We start from the raw sequence: 22,538 nt of genomic DNA, 5'->3' as shown, positions 1-22,538 counted from the left end.
TGTTAGCTGACATCAGTCATGATCCTATCAAGTTCCTGTTTCTCTTGCTGGCATATGTCTAAAAAAGCTGTTTGCATTTGAAATTAGAATAAAATACTGAAATACACATATTTGTCCCGCTCTACCAGATACTTACTCGACACTAAAACAAAAAACACAATATAAAAATATTAAAGAAATAATGTTTCTTTAATAACACTCTTATTTGCCAAATGACTCATGAGGTTTTGATTCATGTTTGTCGATCCATTTTGGTTGAAAGAAGTCAGAGCTCTTTGAACATTACAACTTTGACAGCAATGTGAAGCTCATAATTATGATGATCAGACATGTCATGTATGCAAGTGTGTTTTTTGTGTGATGTTCTTCAGATAGTTGCTGATTCTAGTTGCTGTCCTCAAAATTTCCATTGCTGCTGCCTGAATGGAAACACATGGTGCTCATGGGATCTGACACATATCCTGCGGGAACAGCACAGAACACAGTGACTGACACTCACTCTAATACAACCACCCACTTGTTGCACCATATGCTGACACGCAGACAGTGCTCTCGTCTTTGTGAAAATGTCATGTTAACTTTAAAACATGACTGTTGCCATTAAAATGAAAAACAATGTTGTCCCCCATTAAGCTGTTACATAAACAGATGAATCACATGTTTGATAGTCATTTCCAGTTGGACACCAACCATTTCGGTCAATGGGTGGGAACTGCATGTTCCTCCTCAGCTCATCCAGAGACAAGCCCTGTGAAGACCTCTGACCAGAGCTGTCAAGATAAAAGAAAGGATTGAATCAACAATGCGATTAGTATTGGTTTTAAAGACCACAGAACAAGCACGATTCTTCTGCGATATGAAATTTTAATGATGCTAAATTGGCTGTTGCTTTGATGTAGTCATATCAGCTCAGTGAGGCCTTGCAGGGTTTGTCCTGCTCAGATGATCCTCTTTTGAATTGGTTTTCTATTTAGTCATTCACAGTGTCACTTTAGCCTGATTTATTGCTTACACCACCTAACTGCATACATTGCTAGATCTGGTTACATAAAACATCACATTGCTAAGATTATGACTAAAATAGGCTCCAAAGTAGGAGTCCCTTCTAGGAATTTCTCAGTTGGTGGTTTTGTTGACAGTTGCCTGGTTCCTCCAAAACACACACACACATTCATCACCACCCATAAAGAATTAAGAGGTGACCACCAGCAAAGGTGAATGTCGTGCAAGTTACAGTTGCTTTCTTTTGTTTTCATGCCTTTGTTTCCAAGCAACAGCACTTCAGACTGTACAGAAGTGTTGTGGTTGGACTGCAAGGCACTGAGTGACCAAACAAAGGAGCAAGGTGACCTGACTCCTCCATTAATGAATGTGTATGACGCAATGGCCTCTATTTAAATTCATATTTGATTTCTCACTAATGTAGTTTGGCGATAAGTTGGTGGAAGGCTTTTCCTAGAAAATACAACTTAGTTTGCCAAATCATAGTCTCATTCATGGATAGTACGTAGGTTTGTGATAGATTTGTGTGTTTGTGTACTTTTGGGTCCAAATTGCTAATTGGGTGTTATTTGGCATATTCCAACTCGAAGGGGAGCTACATGACTTCCAGGACAACCACGTGCCACCAGGCAGTCAGTGGAGGATGAGGGTGAAAGAGAACCACTGCTGTTACTGGAGGCTGGAGACATTAGCTGGACACACATAGAAATATGAATAAGTATTTGACAAAGAGAATAACAATGTATAGTAGATCTGTGCATGTATAATAACCTCCACATTACATAGGCATTCCTGTATTTTGGCAACCACTTCTGAAAACTCTGAACTTGGGTCTTTCCTGTCAGACAGAGTCAAAAATAGGGGATTTTCATCAAAGAGTTTTTTTTTTTTTTTTTTTTTTTTTTTTTACAGGAAATAATCTCTGGCTATCCAATCAGCTGCTCCTCTGAAGAGGACTCGCTGATCGCCAAACATCAAGAGTGAAGGACTTCAAAAGACCAGACACAGTTCTTCATCAGAGAAAAGAGACACAAAAAACACACATGAATTAAAAAGACCATGAAGGCCATATATACACCACAGCTGAAATGACTGGCAATGATATGCTTTGTATAAAGAATCCTATGTTGTTTATGTACATAAAGGTCCCTATAAATATATTTAGCATCACAACTGTTTTCAACTTTGATAATAGTAAGAAATGTTTCTTGAGCAGCAAATCTGCATATCAGAATGATTTCTAAAGGATCATGTGAAAGCAGTTATTTCAAACGGAATCTTGTTCATCTCTTTAAGTGACACTAAATGAATGCACCATACAAGCTGTTAGTATCCTTGCTCTTTTAACGTGTTGCTCAGCAAAAGCTCTTTGCTCTAGAGAATAGTGTCAAGCTGCACTTGTTACCAGGGCACATTCCTAACAAGCACGCTTGACACAGTTTCAGCCCCGCACCTGATGACCAGCACTGAGAACATTGCAAAGAAGCTGTATATAAGAAATAACACCTGGGCTGGCACAGGTTTGTTGTAGAGAGACACGGTAGGCTAGCAACTGGATGCTCAACAAAAGAAAAAGAAATGCAAATTGTCCTGAGGCACAGAGATAAGGCATTCTGGGTAATCTAACTGATTATAAACAGACTCAGTGGCACAGAGTAGTAGTTCATGATTGGATTTAATATAGGGCCATGCAAGGAGACAGAAAAAATAATTGTTGGATTTTAAGAATTGTAATATTTCTAAATTAGTTTAAGCTCTTTATTTCGATTTATTATTATTATTATTTTATGATACTTTATGTACTTGCAAAAATTTGAGCAAGCAACTAAATGTTAGAATTTAAACTATGGAAAAGCAGCTATTCTAAATTCATAGTGATTTAAAAAAAATAGTTTACATGCATTTAAAGTTAGTCTGCGTATCTTCTTCTCTGAGCATCTTTTGGGCTGGATGTGGGTCACTCACCTCTGGACAGACATTCCAGCCTCTCTGAAGCAATGCAGGGTTTGGGAATCGAGTATCTAATAGGAGGGTGGACATGATGATACGCCATATCTGCCGCAGGTGCAGCTGTAAAGAGTTCACCAAGATTAAAGTGAGACCTTTCTATATCATTATAATACTAATACGCTTTTTTGATAATTTAATGGAAATATATATTTTCATCTGTTTTAATACTTTTATTGCATATTTTTAAAGGAAAAGTTCACCCAGAAAATGAAAATGTACTGATCCTCAGGCTATCCAAGATGTAAATGAGTTGTTTGTTCATCAAAACAGGTTTGGAGAATTTAAGCATTACATTACTTGCTCACCAGTTGATCCTCTTCAGTGAATGGGTGCCGTTAGAATGAGACTCCAAACAGCTGATAAAAACATCACAATAATCCACATCACTCAAGTCCATCAATTAACATCTTAAGAAGTGAAAAGTGAAAATGTGTGTAATAAACAAATCCCTTATTAAAGCAATTTAAATTTAAACAGTCGCTTCTGGTCAAAATACATCTCTATATTCCAAAGTAATGCTTCCTCCAGTGAAAAAAAAATTGGTTTTAAATTTGTTTATTGTGAACACAAAGTTTTTAGATTCACAAGAAGTTAAATGGACTGGATTCATGTGTATTATTTTGGACTGTTTGTTTCTGACGGCACCCATTCACTGCAGAGGATCCACTGGTGAGCAAGTAATGCAAAATATCTCCAAATCTGTTTGAATCACAAAACAAACCCATCTATATCTTGAATGGTCTGAGGGTGAGTAAATTCTCATGTTTAGTACTTTATAATGAATATTTTGTTTATCAACTTAAAAAATAAAGATGAAAAACCCATAAAAATTTCCAAATACAGAGGAATTGAAACAATATAAGCCAGTCTAAAGGGCATTGAGGGTCAGTGCAGTGCCTGGTTTGAGATGTGCAAATGGAGCTCCCACAAGCAGAGAGCATAGCTGAACATGTCGGCTTTCACCGTGTAGAGTGTACATTGGGTAGAAACACCTCTGGGACCATCCAACACAGGTTCTGCAGAGCATAATGAGAGCAAAATGACGAACACAAAACAATGTGTGACTTACAAAACGCCCACTAACCCCAAAGGACAGGCACACATACCCACCAAAGACACACTGTCGTACTTAACATGACGTACAAGAGAGCAAAAACCGCAATGTAGGCAGTACTAAAACAGCTTGCATGCGCTGAAAGAGATTATTAATGCATTAACTTTTTAAGGTGATAATTAATAGACAGAATTAATCAAGAACACAGAATGCATGTACCCCAGGTTGTTTAGTCATAGTATCCTCGTCCACAGACAAGCGAGACTCAAGAACAACGGAGTAGTATTATCATTACATAAATTGTGCAGATCAAAAGTGCCTTTTTCTAATTTAATACAGTTGTCTTAGTATTTGGTTTGTCCAACTTTTGCTTTTATGATCACAGCACTGAAGCTGTTGATTGACATCCAAAGAGCATCTTGAAGCTGGAAAATCTGACCCTTTGCACAAAGAAATTCACATGCTCAGATTTGTGAGTGACTGAGAAATCGTCACTATTTTGTGTATTTTTTTTTTTAATCCTAAAGCTTTCAGATTTTTTTTCCAGGCATAAATGTAATGTTAGAACCAAGATTTTTAACTTGACTCAACTGTTTTTGCTCTGACATATTAAAGCAGACTGAGGTAAGACTTAGTTCAAGTACAATGCTAAAAGTGACATATTGTACCTCCAAAATCAGCCACCACAGCGTGTCCATCTTCATAAAGCAGAATATTATGACTGAAAGCTTATCATTGGATGAAAGGATGTTTAAATAAAAAAATAGCTTAGAATGCCACATTTCATCCAGCTGTCTACTATGGAATAGGACGGTTTACACAAATGGACAAAGAAATACCATGATTATTGAACGAAGCATGTGATGATGATGATGATGATGGTGGTGACTAACCTGTTGAGGTCTCTGTGAATGATTGGTTGGATCAGATTGTGCAGATAATTCATGGCCTTCACTACATCAAGAGCAATGATGAACATGGACTGCTGATCGATGATTCTAGATGTAAAGACATAATTAAATGAACACCTCCTCCTCACCACTGATCAATACACAAACCCATCATTCCAACTCAAACAGATCAATGAGATGATGATCACCTTAAACTGCATATGGAGCACTAAGTAGAAATCAGATGCTTAGTGGAATTGATGTAGGTCCTAAAAACAAATCCTAGATTGCTTCAGATTTCTTTCTCTTATAGTTACGTTCTAGTCAGGACTTAACTATAAGAGAACCAATTAGAAAAGTTGCTGTTACTGTGGAAATGGGAATTGCAACACTAACCACCCAATTTTACATAATGCAAGTTCAAATAATTGCATTGGAACAATAATGTTTGGAAACATTATTTAAAAATCTTTTTTTTAATTTTTTTTTAAGGCAATTAAAAAAAAAAGTCGTTACTCATTCTTCAAATTATCCTACAGAAATAATTCTAATATGCTAATTTGGTGCTCAAGAAACATTTCTTATTATTATCAATGTTGCAAATGGTGAAGCTTAATATTTTTATGGTAACTGACATTTTATACTGTTTGATAAATCAGCAGCATTTATTTGAAATATAATTTTTTTCTAATATTATAAATGGAAAAATGCTATACATTTCTCGAACAGTACTGTTAACACATACAACCCGAATTCCGGAAAAGTTGGGACGTTTTTTAAATTTTAATAAAATGAAAACTAAAAGACTTTCAAATCACATGAGCCAATATTTTATTCACAATAGAACATAGATAAAATAGCAAATGTTTAAACTGAGAAAGTTTACAATTTTATGCACAAAATGAGCTCATTTCAATTTTGATTTCTGCTACAGGTCTCAAAATAGTTGGGACGGGGCATGTTTACCATGGTGTAGCATCTCCTTTTCTTTTCAAAACAGTTTGAAGACGTCTGGGCATTGAGGCTATGAGTTGCTGGAGTTTTGCTGTTGGAATTTGGTCCCATTCTTGCCTTATATAGATTTCCAGCTGCTGAAGAGTTCGTGGTCGTCTTTGACGTATTTTTCGTTTAATGATGCGCCAAATGTTCTCTATAGGTGAAAGATCTGGACTGCAGGCAGGCCAGGTTAGCACCCGGACTCTTCTACGACGAAGCCATGCTGTTGTTATAGCTGCAGTATGTGGTTTTGCATTGTCCTGCTGAAATAAACAAGGCCTTCCCTGAAATAGACGTTGTTTGGAGGGAAGCATATGTTGCTCTAAAACCTTTATATACCTTTCAGCATTCACAGAGCCTTCCAAAACATGCAAGCTGCCCATACCGTATGCACTTATGCACCCCCATACCATCAGAGATGCTGGCTTTTGAACTGAACGCTGATAACATGCTGGAAGGTCTCCCTCCTCTTTAGCCCGGAGGACACGGCGTCCGTGATTTCCAACAAGAATGTCAAATTTGGACTCGTCTGACCATAAAACACTATTCCACTTTGAAATAGTCCATTTTAAATGAGCCTTGGCCCACAGGACACGACGGCGCTTCTGGACCATGTTCACATATGGCTTCCTTTTTGCATGATAGAGCTTTAGTTGGCATCTGCTGATGGCACGGCGGATTGTGTTTACCGACAGTGGTTTCTGAAAGTATTCCTGTGCCCATTTAGTAATGTCATTGACACAATCATGCCGATGAGTGTCCCTCCCATCCCTTACGCACAGAGATTTCTCCAGTTTCTCTGAATCTTTTGATGATGTTATGCACTGTAGATGATGAGATTTGCAAAGCCTTTGCAATTTGACGTTGAGGAACATTGTTTTTAAAGTTTTCCACAATTTTTTTACGCAGTCTTTCACAGATTGGAGAGCCTCTGCCCATCTTTACTTCTGAGAGACTCTGCTTCTCTAAGACAAAGCTTTTATAGCTAATCATGTTACAGACCTGATATCAATTAACTAGATGTTCTCCCAGCTGAATCTTTTCAAAACTGCTTGCTTTTTTAGCCATTTGTTGCCCCCGTGCCAACTTTTTTGAGACCTGTAGCAGCAGTGTTGGGGAGTAACTAGTTACATGTAACGGCGTTACGTAATTTAATTACAAAATTATTGTAACTGTAATTAGTTACAGTTACTACGAAAGAATGAGTAATTAAATTACAGTTACTTATGAAATTTTTAACGATTACAAAGGGGATTACATTTGAATATTTACACACATCCACATACAGATTTAACTGATTTCTTTCCCAAATTGCACTGACTATTCTGAGACATACCGCCCTAATAATTTCCGGGATGCGGAAATACAGTCTGGTTCGTAGAATCCAGTCATAAAAACGAAATGCCTAACGCGGACGGAATATGCCACATTTTGGATGACTAAATCAAAAGTAGGTCAGTAGCTACACTTGTATCAAAACATGACATCGACTAGTGTCTGTGAATATAAAGCCCCAAAAATGCAATATATGACTTGCACATTCTGCGTGTCTGTGAAAATCAGGCGCGGACTGGACACCGGGAGAAACGGGACAATTCCCGGTGGCCTGGCAGACAATTTTGCCCCACTATTTAATATCATTATTGTATAATTGCCTGCCGAATGTACTAAAGCGATCATTTGCGAATCCGCCATTTGATAATTAAATCTCTAATAAGTCATGAAGTGTTAGTCATGACTCGCGCGCTCTCTGCTCCTCCGCCAAACGGTTTGGATCAGACTTAGAGTAATCAATGCGAGAGAGAGAGAGAGAGAGAGAGAGAGAGAGAGTGAGAGAGAGAGAGAGAGAGAGAGAGAGAGAGAGAATAGAGTGGACTGCTGGAGCAGAGAAGCAGAACTACTGTTCAGGGTTTCAGGTCAGTTTCATCTGTAAAGATGCTTTTTTGTCTTTTTTTTTTTTTTTTATTTAATCAAGCAGCAGCACGTTGCTCACCAGTCATCACTCAAAATACTATATAAAGGACATCATTATTATCAGTTGTAATGTTACAGTAGGAATTTATCTGAAAAAAATTCCGATTTTTTTTTTATAGGTTTAGGGGGAGCTACGACAGACAATAACACAACCCTTACGAAAATTAACATTTAAATGTGGTAACCAAAAATGTAAAATTATTTTACAAATGTATTTATTTAAAAATAAATATCAATCCATTTGCAAAAAAACAAAAACATAACAAGGTTATTTTACTTTTATATAGGCTAATAAAAGCAAGGTTAATTTCTGTAAGGGAAAAACATGACTCGTGTACAGTATTAGGATTTTTCTATAAAGATATTGTAGTATTGTAGAGTATTGTATTGTAAAGTATAGTTTTGTTCAATCTTGAGTATTAAAGTCATGAGAGAGATGGATAACAGGGCAAAATAAAGAGACTGAAGAGAAAAATGGAAGTGAAGGTGCAGTTCAGGAGAGAACTTTTAATTATTTTGCATGTCCCCAAATTAAAGATTTAAACCTTTTTTATGTCAGGTCCATACAAAAAAAAATTGTTTTGTCCATGAATTTGTTTGTATGAGTTTGAATTTTCCAGTCTGAATTTTTTTCCCAGTCCGCCTCTCCTGTAAATTAATGGCAAAGACATGGTTTCATTTACTACACATAGGCCTACTGAAGCTCGCAGTGTTTTCAACCTCTGCTGCCTCAGTATAGGAGTACACGAGCACATAAACATAATTTCTAGAACTGCTTTGTGTCACTTAATGTGCATTTTACTTATTTTGAGAAAACTATCATCATATACAAAGAGACAGCAGTTTAAAAAAAACACCAATGTTTTAGGAGTTTAGTACACAGAATACGTCACATGCTTATTAGATAACTGTATTTAAGTTGATGTATATGCTTTTATTTATTATTCTTTAATTTTCACAAATTTAGAAAAGTAATCAAAAAGTACTCAAAAGTAATTAGTTACATTACTTTAATAAAGTAATTGAAAAAGTTACACTACTATTACATTTTAAACAGGGTAACTTGTAATCTGTAACCTATTACATTTCCAAAGTAACCTTCCCAACACTGTGTAGCAGGCATTAAATTTTAAATGAGCTAATTAAGTGGATAAAAGTGTAAAATTTCTCAGTTTAAACATTTGCTACGTTATCTATGTTCTATTGTGAATAAAATATTGGCTCATGTGATTTGAAATTACTTTAGTTTTCATTTTATTAAAATTTAAAAAACGTCCCAACTTTTCCGGAATTCGGGTTGTACATACACATAGTATTCTTAAAATCACCTCTTCTTCTCGTGTAACAATGAGAACAGTGATCCTCTGGCCACATATTGGGTAAGAAAGGTAAACTGACTGGGGTCGTCCAAACATGCTCCCACAAACTGGATCACACAGGGGTGGTTGAGACGGCACAGGATGGACACCTCCCGACAGAACATATCTGTACCTGACTTTGAGCAGTATGTGTTTGCGCGGTACCTGTGGAAAGGTTATGGCAGTTTACTTTGTATACATGATGTGGACAATAAGGAAAAACAAGCAAAAAGCTCTTACCGTTTAATTGCAACTATCTTATTGCGGCACATTCCTTTGTAGACCTTTCCAAAGGAACCTACAGTTGCAGTGTTTTAGTGGATTAGGTTTTAATGGGGGACTCAGAGAGAGCTAATATTTATCACTGAATTGACATAACTGATCCAATAATCTCGTTAAACTCCAGTTCAGAAAGTTGAATGTGGAAGTTGGATGGAAGACTTGCTCTCAGGAGAAGCACATCTGCCTTCTCTGAGGAGAAAAGAGGGTAAACAGGAGTTTGTTTGTTTGTTTAATACCTTCACATCAATCATTATATGAAACTCTAATCAGCTTATGTTGTTGAAATATGCCCATGAGTCACAAAAGATGGTTCATGTTATTTGTAATGTCAGTTACAGATACAAACTTAAAGGCTTAAACTGTTGCAATTTGTTATGAGACAATTTCTGACTCACTGACTCCCAGAAGGTTTTGGTGACTGGGGGTTGCAGTATTTCAGCACATAAAAAGAGTATCATAGCAACAGTGATTCATGGTGTCAGCTAACTGTGTGTATGTGTGTGTGCTTTACCTTTAGTCATACTCTTGATCTTTCCCAGTGGAGAAGGAACAGAAACATATGATCCATCTGCAACAGAAAACAACAATAAAATAATTCACAGCAGCAACAGATTTGTTCAACCAGATAATTCATTGTACAGATATGTCAAGCTATATGTGGAGAGTGTCTCATACCCCCTCCTGGTTGAGAATATTCATTGCAGGGTAACAAAATCCTGAGGTTGTTTGTAGTGTTTTAGCAAAGTAACAATGGCTATCTATATATTTATATATATATATATATATATATAAGTCTTCCATCCAACTTCCACCTTCAACTTTCTGAACTGGAGTTTAACGAGATTATTGGATCAGTTATGTCAATTCAGTGATAAATATTAGCTCTCTCTGAGTCCCCCATTAAAACCTAATCCACTAAAACACTGCAACTGTAGGTTCCTTTGGAAAGGTCTACAAAGAAATGTGCTGCAATAAGATAACCTTTCCACAGGTACCGCGCAAACACATACTGCTCAAAGTCAGATACAGATATGTTCTGTCGGGAGGTGTCCATCCTGTGCCGTCTCCACCACCCCTGTGTGATCCAGTTTGTGGGAGAATGTTTGGACGACCCCAGTCAGTTTACCCTTCTTACCCAATATGTGGCCAGAGGATCACTGTTCTCATTGTTACACGAGCAGAATAGGTGATTTTAAGAATACTATGTGTATGTATGTTTTAACAGTACCGTTCCAGAAATGTATAGCATTTATAAAATATATTATATATAGATTCCCCGGGAACACATGATAGGTAAAAATTGATAGCCTGAATGCACTGCAAGTCGCTTTGGATAAAAGCGTCTGCTAAATGCATTTATTTTTTTTATTTAGTTTTATTATATATAGTAAAATGTATATTTGTCAGTCACACATCTAAAAAAAATCAAGGCTTATACCTGAGTTAGTATATGAAATAGTTCATGAACAGCATTCCTATTTTCTGTCATTTTAGACATTCTCTGTATTCATACATGTCTGTGTGTGTGTGTCGTGAGTGTGAGTTAAATGTGAGCAAGAATAGAAATATATGATACATAGACAAGATGTGATAGACAGACAGACAGACAGAGAGACAGAGAGACAGACAGACAGACAGACAGATGTCCTTTTCCCCCACTGGGGCAGGCTGGGGTCACAAGCTACCAGATTCATATCTGCCCCGTTGTCCAAAAGAAATTTGACAATCGGATGTGTCCATGGAAACAGGCATTATGGAGACCTGTTGTTTCAAATATCAACCAGACTATCAACATAACTTAAAACATATAATGTCTGTCTTATAACACTAAGATGTCAATTCACATAGGATTTCAGAATTTTTGTCATCATTTTTTGATGTAAACCAGATTACAGCTGTCATCATACGTGTGTGCCCATCTCGCCCCTGATGGTTGATGCTCACGGCATTGCATTCTGACTGAGCAGATACTTGACCATTTCCAGGTTCTTGCCGTAGGTGTAGGCTCTACAGAGTACATTAGACATTAATTTAGTGTGTAACAACAGGATCAGCAGGTGTCTTAACCTAATCTGTCTTTGAAGGAATGCACATTTCTATATAACTAATGAAAGTGTAACAATCGGAAGTGGTCAGGAGGAACGTTACCTGTGAAAGCTGTCTCACTGAAAATGTTCTCCTTACACAGACTCTCTCTGCCCGACAACTGAATAATCTCCTGCACCACTTCAAGTTTTCCATTGTAGCAGGCTCTGATGGAGAATATGAGACTCAGATCACAATCACTATAACTGCTCTCCAGACTCCAGATCATTTACTTCCACTTTAGCCATTTGTTGAGTTTAACTGCCACCTTGTGTTGTGTGGGATTCACTTCTCAGGTGGACTCACAGGTGGAGAGGTGTGTCACCATAGATGCTGAGAGAGTGCGGCTGTTTGTCAAAGGTGCCCTGCAGAAGGAAACGAACAACCTCTTGGTGTCCAAATCGAGAGCTGAAATGAAGGAGAACATGGTCATCGTTGTCTTGAGCATTGACTGTTTAGGAGAGATAGGCTTTAAAAGACTAGTTCACACAAAAATGTAAACATGACCCTCAGGCATAAATCTAAGATCTAGATGAGTTAGTTTCTTCATCGGAACAGATGCAGCATTTTTTTTTTTTTAAAGAAATTTATAAAAACTCTTAATAGAGGACTCAAGCCGGAAACAACGGTTTAAAGTAATAATAATAAATTCTTATTATGGATTTGTTTGTTATAAACATACAGATTTTAACTTCTCAATACATTAACTGATGGACTGTAGTCGTTTATGATGATTTTATCAGTTATTTGAATTCTCAAATTTGAAAAGCACAAAGCATTTGGGAATATTAACCCTTGACTGACCTTGAATGCAGCTAGGTGCAGTAGAGTGAATCCATTCCAGGATTTATTGCTTCATCTGAGCTGTATCAAAAATGCATAAAACAGATCTCAACATTTATTCTTTCCTCAGTTGCGTTATTAAAATAGAAGGCCACACATTAAGCCACATTTGTAAACACTAACTAATAGTACACTACAAAAGAGGCTAAGAAAACTTAGTTTCAGGCCGTCTCACCTGATAACATGTTTGAGTTCCTTAAACTCCTCCTCATTCATTTTCAAGTGTTACTCCAGTCTCTCAATTATAACAGCATATGAATCTCTCTTTCTTTTCCCACTCATCTTAAGCAAGACAAGTAGAATCAAGACCACAACATTGACACGATAATCCAATTTACAAGAATTCAAGAACAATATTTACTCACTGTCAGTGAAGACTGTAAATGTCAACAAGGATTAAAAGACTGGAAATATTGTATAACAACAGCTGAATGAATGAACTGAACTGAAGTAATCAAACAGCCAGCTGAAGAAACTTAATGTTTACTGTTCAGGTTTGAGTGGGTCTTGATTTATAATTCCCCATCACATTGGTTGGTTTCAACTTTTGTACACAGTTAGTTGGAGGGAAAGTCTCATGCAGTGGTAACAAAATGCTTTGGCACAATAGAGAAAAGTCTGATAAGGGATCACAGCCCCTGCTAAAAATACATCAGCCTTGGTGTGGAACGTGTGTCAACAATGACAGCTGACCTCTCTAAGGATCTGTACCTATTACAGGGTGAAGTCACGGTCGATTTCTCTCTTCAGACAACAGCTGCATCAAGACTCATCTAAATTTCTTTATCTTTCGCTCTCTGAACTTGGATGTGACTAAAACAGATGACTCCGTGTTCTATAAAGGAAAGGCACTACCATTCAAAATTTGGGGTCAGTAAGATTTGTATTTGTATTTTTTTGAAAGAAGTTAATACTTGTAAGCAAGGATGCATTCCACTGATAGTAAAATAAAACAAAAATCATAAAATAAACTTTCTGACAAAACATATCACAATTTCCACCAACATATAAGAAATGTTTCCTGCACAACAAAGTTTAAAATGGGTAAATTAAATGATAATTGTGTATGAGGTTACACACATGATTTATACTTCATCATGTCTTAATAGGTGTTTTGTGAAGATGCTCCAAGTAAGATAAATATTTAAATATAGTAGAAGGAATAACTCTCCACACACAAAATTAAATTGTTCCAACAAAAATGTAATAAATAAACATGCCTGAAAAAAAAAAAAAACATTGAATTGAGAAACACTGACGTTGGAGCAAATAGCCTAGTGGGCAGCACACCAATGTTTTTGCACTTCAGGGTTCACAGGTTTGTCTCCCGTCTTGTGCACTTTTCCTTTTCCCTCTCTCTCTCTCTCTCTCTCCTCTCTCTCGTTCTTGTCTTATCTAATAAAAGCAAAAATGGCAAAAAATAAATCTTTAAAAAAAAAACAATGGTTTGGTACAACCATTTAGTGAATACTCGCTGAAACACTGTTTCTATGGCAAACAAAGCTCTTAATGGCAGCTGCAGTGATGCATGACTTTACTATCTGCCGATTGGCTCTTTTATTCAGAAGGAGGGACTTAGTCCACCATATTGCATGTTGCACTTTCTCCCATTCGCAGCAGTGTGAGTGACGGTCTTGGTATTTCTATAGTGTTTGTTATGGGCACTTTAAGAGTTTCATCAAATGGCTCAATCTGATCTCATGGCAATACGTAAATGTTTGACCATATTTACGAGGTGGTAAATTCATAGGAATTTGTAAGAAGGACCACACCTAACACCTAATTCATACCAAATCATACGATTGCTCAGATTTAGAAAAAACAGTGTGTGAAAACTGATTTCAAATCAATTTAGTAAAAACTACTTTGAAGACATGGCCTCAGTACTTACAAAGCTTTGCCTTTGCTGAGCAGCATACGCAATTAAATTATTGATCATTTACACACGTGCTCAGACAGAATGACTTAAATTAACCCTAAGAATGTCTTCATAAAGTTCTTTCCTAAATTTCAGCATTTCCTCCAGGTTCTTGTTCTGCAGAGTTTCTTGTAAAGAGGTTAGTGTGGCTTTTTTTGGTAGTGTGAAACTGGTTCCACTATCCAGTGCCTTCAGCATCCCCAGTGACATCACAAATGAATCCTTTAGATTGGAGCACACTGGGAAAATGCAGGCGTTCCACAAACTACACATAGATGTGTCTCCCGAGAACCTGACCTTCTCAGGAAACAAACCCCAGAGTCCAACACAGTCCTCCAGATTAACCTTAAACAAACTCAATGCTTTCATATGAGCAGGACTGGATACACTTTTCTTCAAATCATCTTTAACACCAAAAACCACAGTCACAAAACCCGTTTTTCCATCCAGGTTTACAGATAAAGAGTGTATGAAGGTGTCACTTGGAACTGTTAGATCCGTGTCTATCCAGCAGCCACTGATGATAGATCTACTTCCGACTTTAACTCTAGCATCCAGTCTGGAGTATTCCACAACACTGCCCTGGGACATGCTCACACTGGGATGCAGGATACTGTGCGACACGCAAACTCTAGTTCTCTCCGATGGCTCCAAGTCGCACACACTGAAGGCAGCAGAGACCAGGCCGAGTTCTGCTCTGAGACAGGGGTCAGTGCTGAAGTGGAACAAGTATTCCTCTGTGGTGCCGACATGATAAAACTTGGAGTTGTTCAACAGGATGACGTTGAGTGCCGTGCCTTTGAGACGATGGAAAATCTTTCTGCGAATCTCAACGAGACCGTTTTCCTTCTTTGTGACGTTGGCAGTGTTTTCTGTGTAATCCACAGTAGCGCTTCGCCCCAGGGCTTGAAGAAAGTCTCCATAGGCATCGATTTCACATGTCAGAGGGCTGATTTCACGGAACAAGGTCAGCAGGGTCATGGCAATCCCGTAATCAAAATAGTAAGTGCTGTCGGTGTAAACAAACTCCTCTCCTTCCCTCTTGCAAACGGCGTTGCATTTGAACATCTTTTCAATGCTTGGTTTGTGCAGAAATTGAGAGCAAGTTCTGTATTCCATATCACAAATTCTGGGCATGTGTGCTGGTTCAAGAACAAAAACTCCATGAGTGGTACCAACAGAGAGAGGAGAGGGATGTGCTAAGGCAGTAAAACCTGACTTATCAAACACCACACTCTCTTGGTCAGAAACACTGTAGAGCTCTATATCATCAGCACAGGTAACCAGCATTCCTGGCTTCATGTTTGAGGGGAAATCCACATAAATTGCAAGTTTGAGCTCCAGCATTTGATATAAAGGGTTTCCCAGGGGCACAGCTGTGAGTATTTTACCCAGGGCACTGGCACTGGGCAAACGTTGACTGAATCCTCCTGCAAATATAAAAAAAGCATAGATAAATAAGTACATTTTAAAAAATGTATACAAATTAATATATCCAAGATTTCTTGGCCTTCCCAAGAAGACTATTAGACAGCTGCAGCTCATCCAGAACACTGCTGCTAGAATTCTGACTAGAACCAGGAAATCTGAACATATCACACCAGTCCTCGGGTCCTTACACTGGCTTCCAGTTACATTTTGATTTTAAAGTACTTTAACTCGTTTATAAACCACTCAATGGCCTAGGACCTAAATACATTGCAGATATGCTCACTGAATATAAACCTAACAGACCACTCAGGATCGAGTCAGTTAGAAATACCACGGGTTCACACAAAACAAGGAGAGTCCGCTTTTCGCTATAATGCCGCCTGCAGTTGGAACCAGTTTCCAGAAGAGATCAGATGTGCTAAAACATAAGCCACATTTAAATCCAGACTCAAAACTTGAATGCTTAGCTGTGCATTTATTGAATGAGCACTATACAATGTCTGAACTGATTGTACTGTATTTTATATATAATGATTTTCTATTTTTACATTTTAAATGCATTTTAAATACATTTTTTGATAATTTTAAAAGTTTTTAAATTCCTTCTTTTATTTTTGTGATTGTTTTTAACCATTATTTCACTTCCTTTTATGTATAGCACTTTGAATTATCATTGTGTATGAGATATACTATAGAAATAAACCTGTCTTGCCTTTTCAACTTTCTATTCATCATAGAATCCTGAAAAGATATGTAACAAAGTTTTCAAAAAATATTAAGCAGCTTAACTGTTTACATACATTGATAATTTCTTGAGCACCAAATTAGTACACCTGTATGATTTCTGAAGGATCATGTGACACTGAAGACTGGGGTAACGTACACTGAAAATTGATCTTTGACATCACAGTAATAAATTACATTTACATTACATTCTAAACTTATATCAAAAATATACATAACAGAAACAGTCATTTTGAAATGTAATAATGTGTCACAGTGTATTTTATTTTTATTTAGTTTTTTTTCTTGTTCTTTTACTGTATTTTATGAATAAATGCAGCCTTGGTAAGCATAAGAGATTTCTTTCAAAAACTTAAAAAAAAAAATTCTGACCCTAAACTTTTAAATTATGCATTACAGCTCATTTACAATAAACAAAATGCATGAATGAGGTTTGGTGAATATTACAAAGATTAATATAGTACCTGCATGAATAAGGATGACTTTAAATCCTGACAGTGACTTGCCATATTTATCATGTAGACACTGCAGCGAATGTAAAGTTGATCCACCATTACCTGTATGTTCAGAAGAAGAAACAACTCTTAAAAATGTACTTTAAATATTTTATATTTTTTATATATATATATATATATATATATATATATATATATATATATATATATATATATATATATATATATATATATATATATATCTCACCAATCTTGCATCCTGGAGGATCTGCAAACACATGATAATTGATGCCAAGAGGCAGTTCTTTCCTCTCCAGTTTCTCATTGATCTGAATTTGATAAGCAGACCTCTGGTCCTCATCCACTGCAGTGATGACCACAAGATCCCAGAATACATCAGACTGAACTTTTTTACCTGTGGATGGGAAATAGACAACTTTTACTCCGCTTATAGTTATAGAAACCCTTATGAGCAGAAAATGTCACGCAAGTGAATATTCTCAGCAACAAAAGTAGAGAAAAGTACCACAGTAATACCATGTTTATTTGGACATCTAGTAAATACCATGGTATGTGATTGAGACAATCGCTCGGCAGCAATCAACAAGTCAAGCAGCTGTAAAAACAAGAAAAGTCTAAAGATGTAACGGAAGCTTTACCTCTTATTTGTTTGAATTTTTCAAGTTTGTCCTTGGTGGATTTTTGCAGATGGATGTTAAAGCGCTCTGCCATTGTGAGAATCTGACCAGTCAAATCTGTCTAAATCACTACGCTAACATCTGGCACTTTTAATAAACCACAAATTTGAACCAACAACAGGACATCGATAACAGATGTTATTTGGCGTTTAAAAAAAACAACTAAACCCGTTAGATGTGTCCTGTAACCTGTGTACACATAAGCACTTCCGGGTTCCAGTCACGTGACAAACAAACTCTGACGTCCATACATAGCACTCTCCATCGAATAATATACATTAAACTGAATTAATTATTCATAACTTTCAACCACCCGACACAAAGCTATTCGTTTTATTTGTAAAGTGGTGTGGGTGGTTTTCAAAGAAAATGTTGTTGAGAAGCTTCTTATATTTCCAACCAATGTTGTCATAGCAACTTTTATCTTGGAATCACTCGGCCAACAAAAGAATACAGTTGAGAGCCAGACACAAAACCATGGTAAGAACAAACTAAAGAGCAGGTTGAGAATTTGAACAGTTTAGTTTTTGTGAAATATGCAAATATGTCCAAATATATATTAGGGATTATATGATAATGAACTGTAGACGGTAGTCCTACCACAATATGTTTCACAAAGATGTGAAGATGGTTTCTCTGGAGGGATACTGGGCCTATTTGGTAAACTGCTCTCAGTCTCTGATACTGGATCATGGCTGCTGGACATCAGAGAGTGAGAAAGACCTCAAGGACATTATAATGGTCAGATTGAGCAGTTTGCTTTTAAAGAGTCTGGATCAGATTGGATCTTGCAGAGCACTGCGAATTTGCTTCTTGGCGGAAAACTTTCTGACCAGGATCGAAGCTCTGATGGAATGCACTCGCTTGGTGAAGTTGGATCTGAAAGGAAATCAGGTATTCATTTCATTTGCTGCCCTGAATATTTGAGTCAAATCACTAACAGTCATCTTTCTGCTCAGATTGTTCAGCTCCCTGATGCTTCATGTTGGAGTCATCTGAAAGAATTGCGACTTCTATATCTACACGACAACAACATGTCAACTTGGAACAATATTAAAGGCCTGTCTGGCTGTTTAAACCTGACTGCTTTAACTCTCTATGACACCCCGCTCAGTTTAAAGAAGAGTTACAGACACTGTCTGGTCAACAGTATATGGTCACTGAAGGCCTTGGACAACTTTGTTATCTCTGATGAGGAAATCATTCAAAACTGGTCTCTTCCTATTCGATTCAAGGCCATGAATCAACACTTTTGTGTCAGTTTGTACCAAACTATAAAGTCGGTTAGTGCTCATTATTTATCCTGGTCTTCATTTGTTGTTTTTACTGCTATGTCTAAGTGCAAAAAAATAAAAACAACAACATATTTTGATGTTTTCTTTTTCCTCAGGATTCATTTGAGACAGAGATGAAAGCAACATATAAAATAATTTCTGAGATAAACAGGATTCAGGCCGTTTATTCCCCTACACTAATTATACAGCGCTGGATTCGAGGTCATTTAATTAGAAAGAGTCTTGGGTAAATATCTTGCATTTTTTTATGTCTTGACATTTGCTATGCAACGTTTTATGCTTATTTTGTTCACTATAAAGTACAAAACAGTTATTTATTGATAAAGATATTATTTGGGATTTTTGGTTTTAAGAGGATTTCTTCATTATCAGGCTTTGCAGTACAAAGAAACCGATAACGTCTGAGAAACCATTCATTTCCATGCCTTTGAGCACAGAAATTGACCAGGTACAATCCCAGTCTCAGAAAACAATGGAGGAAGACACAGATAACCACCCTGAACTAGTATGTACTATATTTGACTATGTATATATATATTACAATTCAGAGGTTTGGGTCAGTAATTTTTTTAAATGTTATATTTGATAATTTATTGGATCAAAAAGACAACAAAAACAGTAATATTGTGAAACATTATTACAATTTAAAATAATAAATATTGTCTATCTTAATATATTTTAAGATGTATGGTGGCAAAGCTGAATTTTCAGCAGCCATTACATTCTTCAGTGTCCTTCAGAAATCATTCTAATATGTTTATTTGATGCACCGAAAACATTTCTTATTATCATTGTTGAAAACAGTGCTGCTTTTTTCACGATTCTTTGATGAAGAACGTTTAAAAAACATCATTGAATTTAAATATAAATGTTTTTATAGTTTTGAAAAATTATAGATGTCTAATATATATATATATATATAATATTAAGAAAAAAAGCAAAGCATTTAGGTTATTTAAAATGCTCATGTGCAGTATTCTAAAATGTAGTTATATGTTTCTCAACAAAAGAAAAATGAAGAGAGAAAAACAGAGATCCAAAGACTTCATGTGAACCTTGATAAACTGATGCAAACTGGCTACCCAGAGGTAATGTGACAGTATAAAATATAAACACTGTACAATCTAAAAAATAATGGGTCGGCTCAGTAACAAAAAAATAAATAAATTGATGCAACTTTTTGGGTGGATTTTTTACGTCATGATAACTGCTGCTTACATTCATGTAGTCTACTCTTCAGCATGAAATGTAATGTCAAAAACTGACAAAACATAACAAAAGCTCCTTTAAATGTCAAATATAATATTTCCCTTAAAAAACTGCTAAATTGAACACTCATTCTCCTTATCTAGTCCAATGCAAAGTAGATCTCAACCGCACAAAAATTAACAAGACAATTTTATTGATTGTTGCTACAACTACAAAACACAGAAATTTGAGTTTACATACAATATTAAGTTTATATTAACAACATTATGTCAACAAAACTCATTAAAATAATGTTGGCCACTTAGAAATTTTAATGAAATAAATTAGATTTTTATTTTACTTGCAACCATGCATTTATTAATTGTGGTAACAGGTGCATTGAAATTTTTGCATTTCATTTTTTAGGGTGTATCTAAATGTAGACTGTTCACTTTGTCACTTTTACACAGGTTATACAGAATGCTGCAAGTGTTAAATCAAATGACAGTCAACAAGACATAAAAGCACCATGCAACACTCCTCAGTGCAGTCAAAGTCTGAAATCTAAGGCCCAACTAAATACACTTGACCCAGGTACAACAGAAGTTTTTACTTTAGTTAGCTCTCTGAGAGAATTGATTCACTGAATGCTTCTGTTCTGCTTAGATATCAGTGTGACTGCTGATCTCTGTAATGAAGAAACTGAAGAAGGAACCTTTCGTGTTTTGGGACTAAAAGCTTTGGTCCACCAGAGTGAGCCACTGAGTGACATGTTGTGGTCCCGTAAAGCTGCAGGACAGGACGTACGTGAGGCCATCAGCCATTTTCACACTCAGATACCGGGTCCACAGCCACGCTCTTCTGCAACTATTCCAGGGAAGCGCATGATTGGTTGTTGCCATGACAAAATCAGCCTCACCTCCTTCAAAGTCATTGAAAGAGTCCATCAAGCATTTGATAAAGCCAGAATGCAGAGACACCTTGAAGAGAAGGTAACGGAGCACCAGATAGACCGTGAAGTAGCCAAGGGTCGCCGAGACATCTTTACAGAAGCTCGAAGGACAGAAGTACGTCTGCGGCAGGAGCGGGAAAGAGTGGATATGGAGAAAACTCTTACTCTACAGAGAGCCAAGCTGGAGCAGGACATCCATCATGCACGTCAGAAACATGCCCGGTTTTTGGAAGAGAAGAGGATGAGGATCCAGGAGCAAGAGATGGTTTGCAGTTTCAGCCAACAGCACAACTCTCTAGCAAGGGCCATGCTTAGATACCACACATGGAAACGTGGTAACCAGTTATGAATGCATGAATGTTTTTAATCAAACTCTCGGTTTAACATGAAATTTACATATAGGTTAGTTAGAACCCATTAGTACACATTAGCTTCAAAAACAGAATATACTGCACTATAGTATAGAATAGTCTAATAATATATTACAGTACTTAATAGAATATGTCTGCAGAGATTATATTATAGACATTGAGATCTGCTCCTCTTTTCAAAATCAAAAATATTGCATAACAGGACCCAACCCCCCCCCCCCAAAAAAAAACTCCCCTAATACACAACCACCCCCATTCTTCAGGCACAAGTATTAAGAAACTAGTAGCCACCAACTTTACATAACAAGTAATTCCACATTATCTGGATTATTATTACACTCTTTACATAAGCACTTAAGAAAGATTAACTGAATGGCATGTTTTAGCAGGAGAACTGATTCAAATAACAATATTCTTTGCTATGTTTCTCAACAGTTGTAGTATAACAGGAGGATCTTTAAATGATCTTTTAATTCCAAGGCAAGTTTAGCTTTTTATTGAATAAAGATGAGCTACACTAAATTGCTACATGTAACAGTATTTATTTAAAAAGGTCCTGTCCAACGAATCAGCAGTGTGAAAATCAAGGCATTGTTCTGGTCTGACATTAAATGGCAGAGTCTAACATCCGTCACTAAATAGACTGAAAGTCTATGCAAACGTGATTGTGCATGTCCCAGGAAGTACCAGATATCGACCATGCCACCCATTTGAAGTTCATTCGTTTTATTTTGAGTACTCTGAGTCATTGAGAATGACAACAGTGCAATATACTTGCTTAGTCTTCTGGAAGTGGCATCTGCAGAGAGTTTTACATTATTGCACATGACCCTAAATTCAGGACCCAACCCCCCCCCCCCCAAAAAAAAACTCCCCTAATACACAACCACCCCCATTCTTCAGGCACAAGTATTAAGAAACTAGTAGCCACCAACTTTACATAACAAGTAATTCCACATTATCTGGATTATTATTACACTCTTTACATAAGC

At 36.7% G+C, this 22,538-nt stretch overlaps 2 protein-coding genes across 2 annotated transcripts; one reads left to right on the top strand and one right to left on the bottom strand.

The window, feature by feature from the left end:
- Nucleotides 1-1,534: 1,534 nt before the first annotated feature.
- On the bottom strand, nt 1,535-17,983 carry fpgt (fucose-1-phosphate guanylyltransferase). Its single transcript, XM_059502923.1, is given in 26 exon segments — nt 1,535-1,694; nt 1,774-1,835; nt 2,964-3,004; nt 3,006-3,072; nt 3,910-3,933; nt 3,936-3,996; nt 3,999-4,028; nt 4,286-4,334; nt 4,737-4,787; nt 4,960-5,064; nt 9,255-9,449; nt 9,525-9,587; nt 9,668-9,755; nt 10,078-10,134; nt 10,242-10,278; nt 10,280-10,360; nt 11,195-11,292; nt 11,295-11,327; nt 11,474-11,519; nt 11,522-11,571; nt 11,715-11,818; nt 11,958-12,102; nt 14,448-15,842; nt 17,052-17,144; nt 17,290-17,457; nt 17,702-17,983. Coding segments are annotated over 26 exon segments (3,354 nt in total). The 5' UTR covers nt 17,775-17,983; the 3' UTR covers nt 1,535-1,556.
- Nucleotides 17,984-18,355: 372 nt separating this feature from the next.
- On the top strand, nt 18,356-22,170 carry lrriq3 (leucine rich repeats and IQ motif containing 3). Its single transcript, XM_059502853.1, has 7 exons — nt 18,356-18,634; nt 18,700-19,023; nt 19,131-19,261; nt 19,408-19,540; nt 20,046-20,123; nt 20,694-20,817; nt 20,890-22,170. The coding sequence occupies exons 1-7, from the start codon at nt 18,368-18,370 to the stop codon at nt 21,522-21,524; spliced, it is 1,692 nt and encodes a 563-aa protein (XP_059358836.1). The 5' UTR covers nt 18,356-18,367; the 3' UTR covers nt 21,525-22,170.
- The last annotated feature ends 368 nt before the right edge of the window (nt 22,171-22,538 follow it).

The sequence above is a fragment of the Carassius carassius genome, chromosome 21 (assembly GCF_963082965.1).
Source record: "Carassius carassius chromosome 21, fCarCar2.1, whole genome shotgun sequence".
NCBI classification, from domain to species: Eukaryota; Metazoa; Chordata; class Actinopteri; order Cypriniformes; family Cyprinidae; genus Carassius; species Carassius carassius.
The sequence above is the reverse complement of the archived record's forward strand: the minus strand, read 5'-3'. Positions and strand labels throughout refer to the sequence as shown.

What these genes read in the sequence shown, in the direction of transcription:
- lrriq3 (XM_059502853.1), top strand. Translation starts at nt 18,368, where the DNA reads ATGGTTTCTCTGGAGGGATACTGGGCCTATTTGGTAAACTGCTCTCAG. An exon ending in TTAATTAGAAAGAGTCTTGG is followed by an intron (nt 19,262 to 19,407) that starts GTAAATATCTTG and finishes CTTCATTATCAG; the next exon opens with GCTTTGCAGTACAAAGAAAC. An exon ending in ACTAAATACACTTGACCCAG is followed by an intron (nt 20,818 to 20,889) that starts GTACAACAGAAG and finishes TGTTCTGCTTAG; the next exon opens with ATATCAGTGTGACTGCTGAT.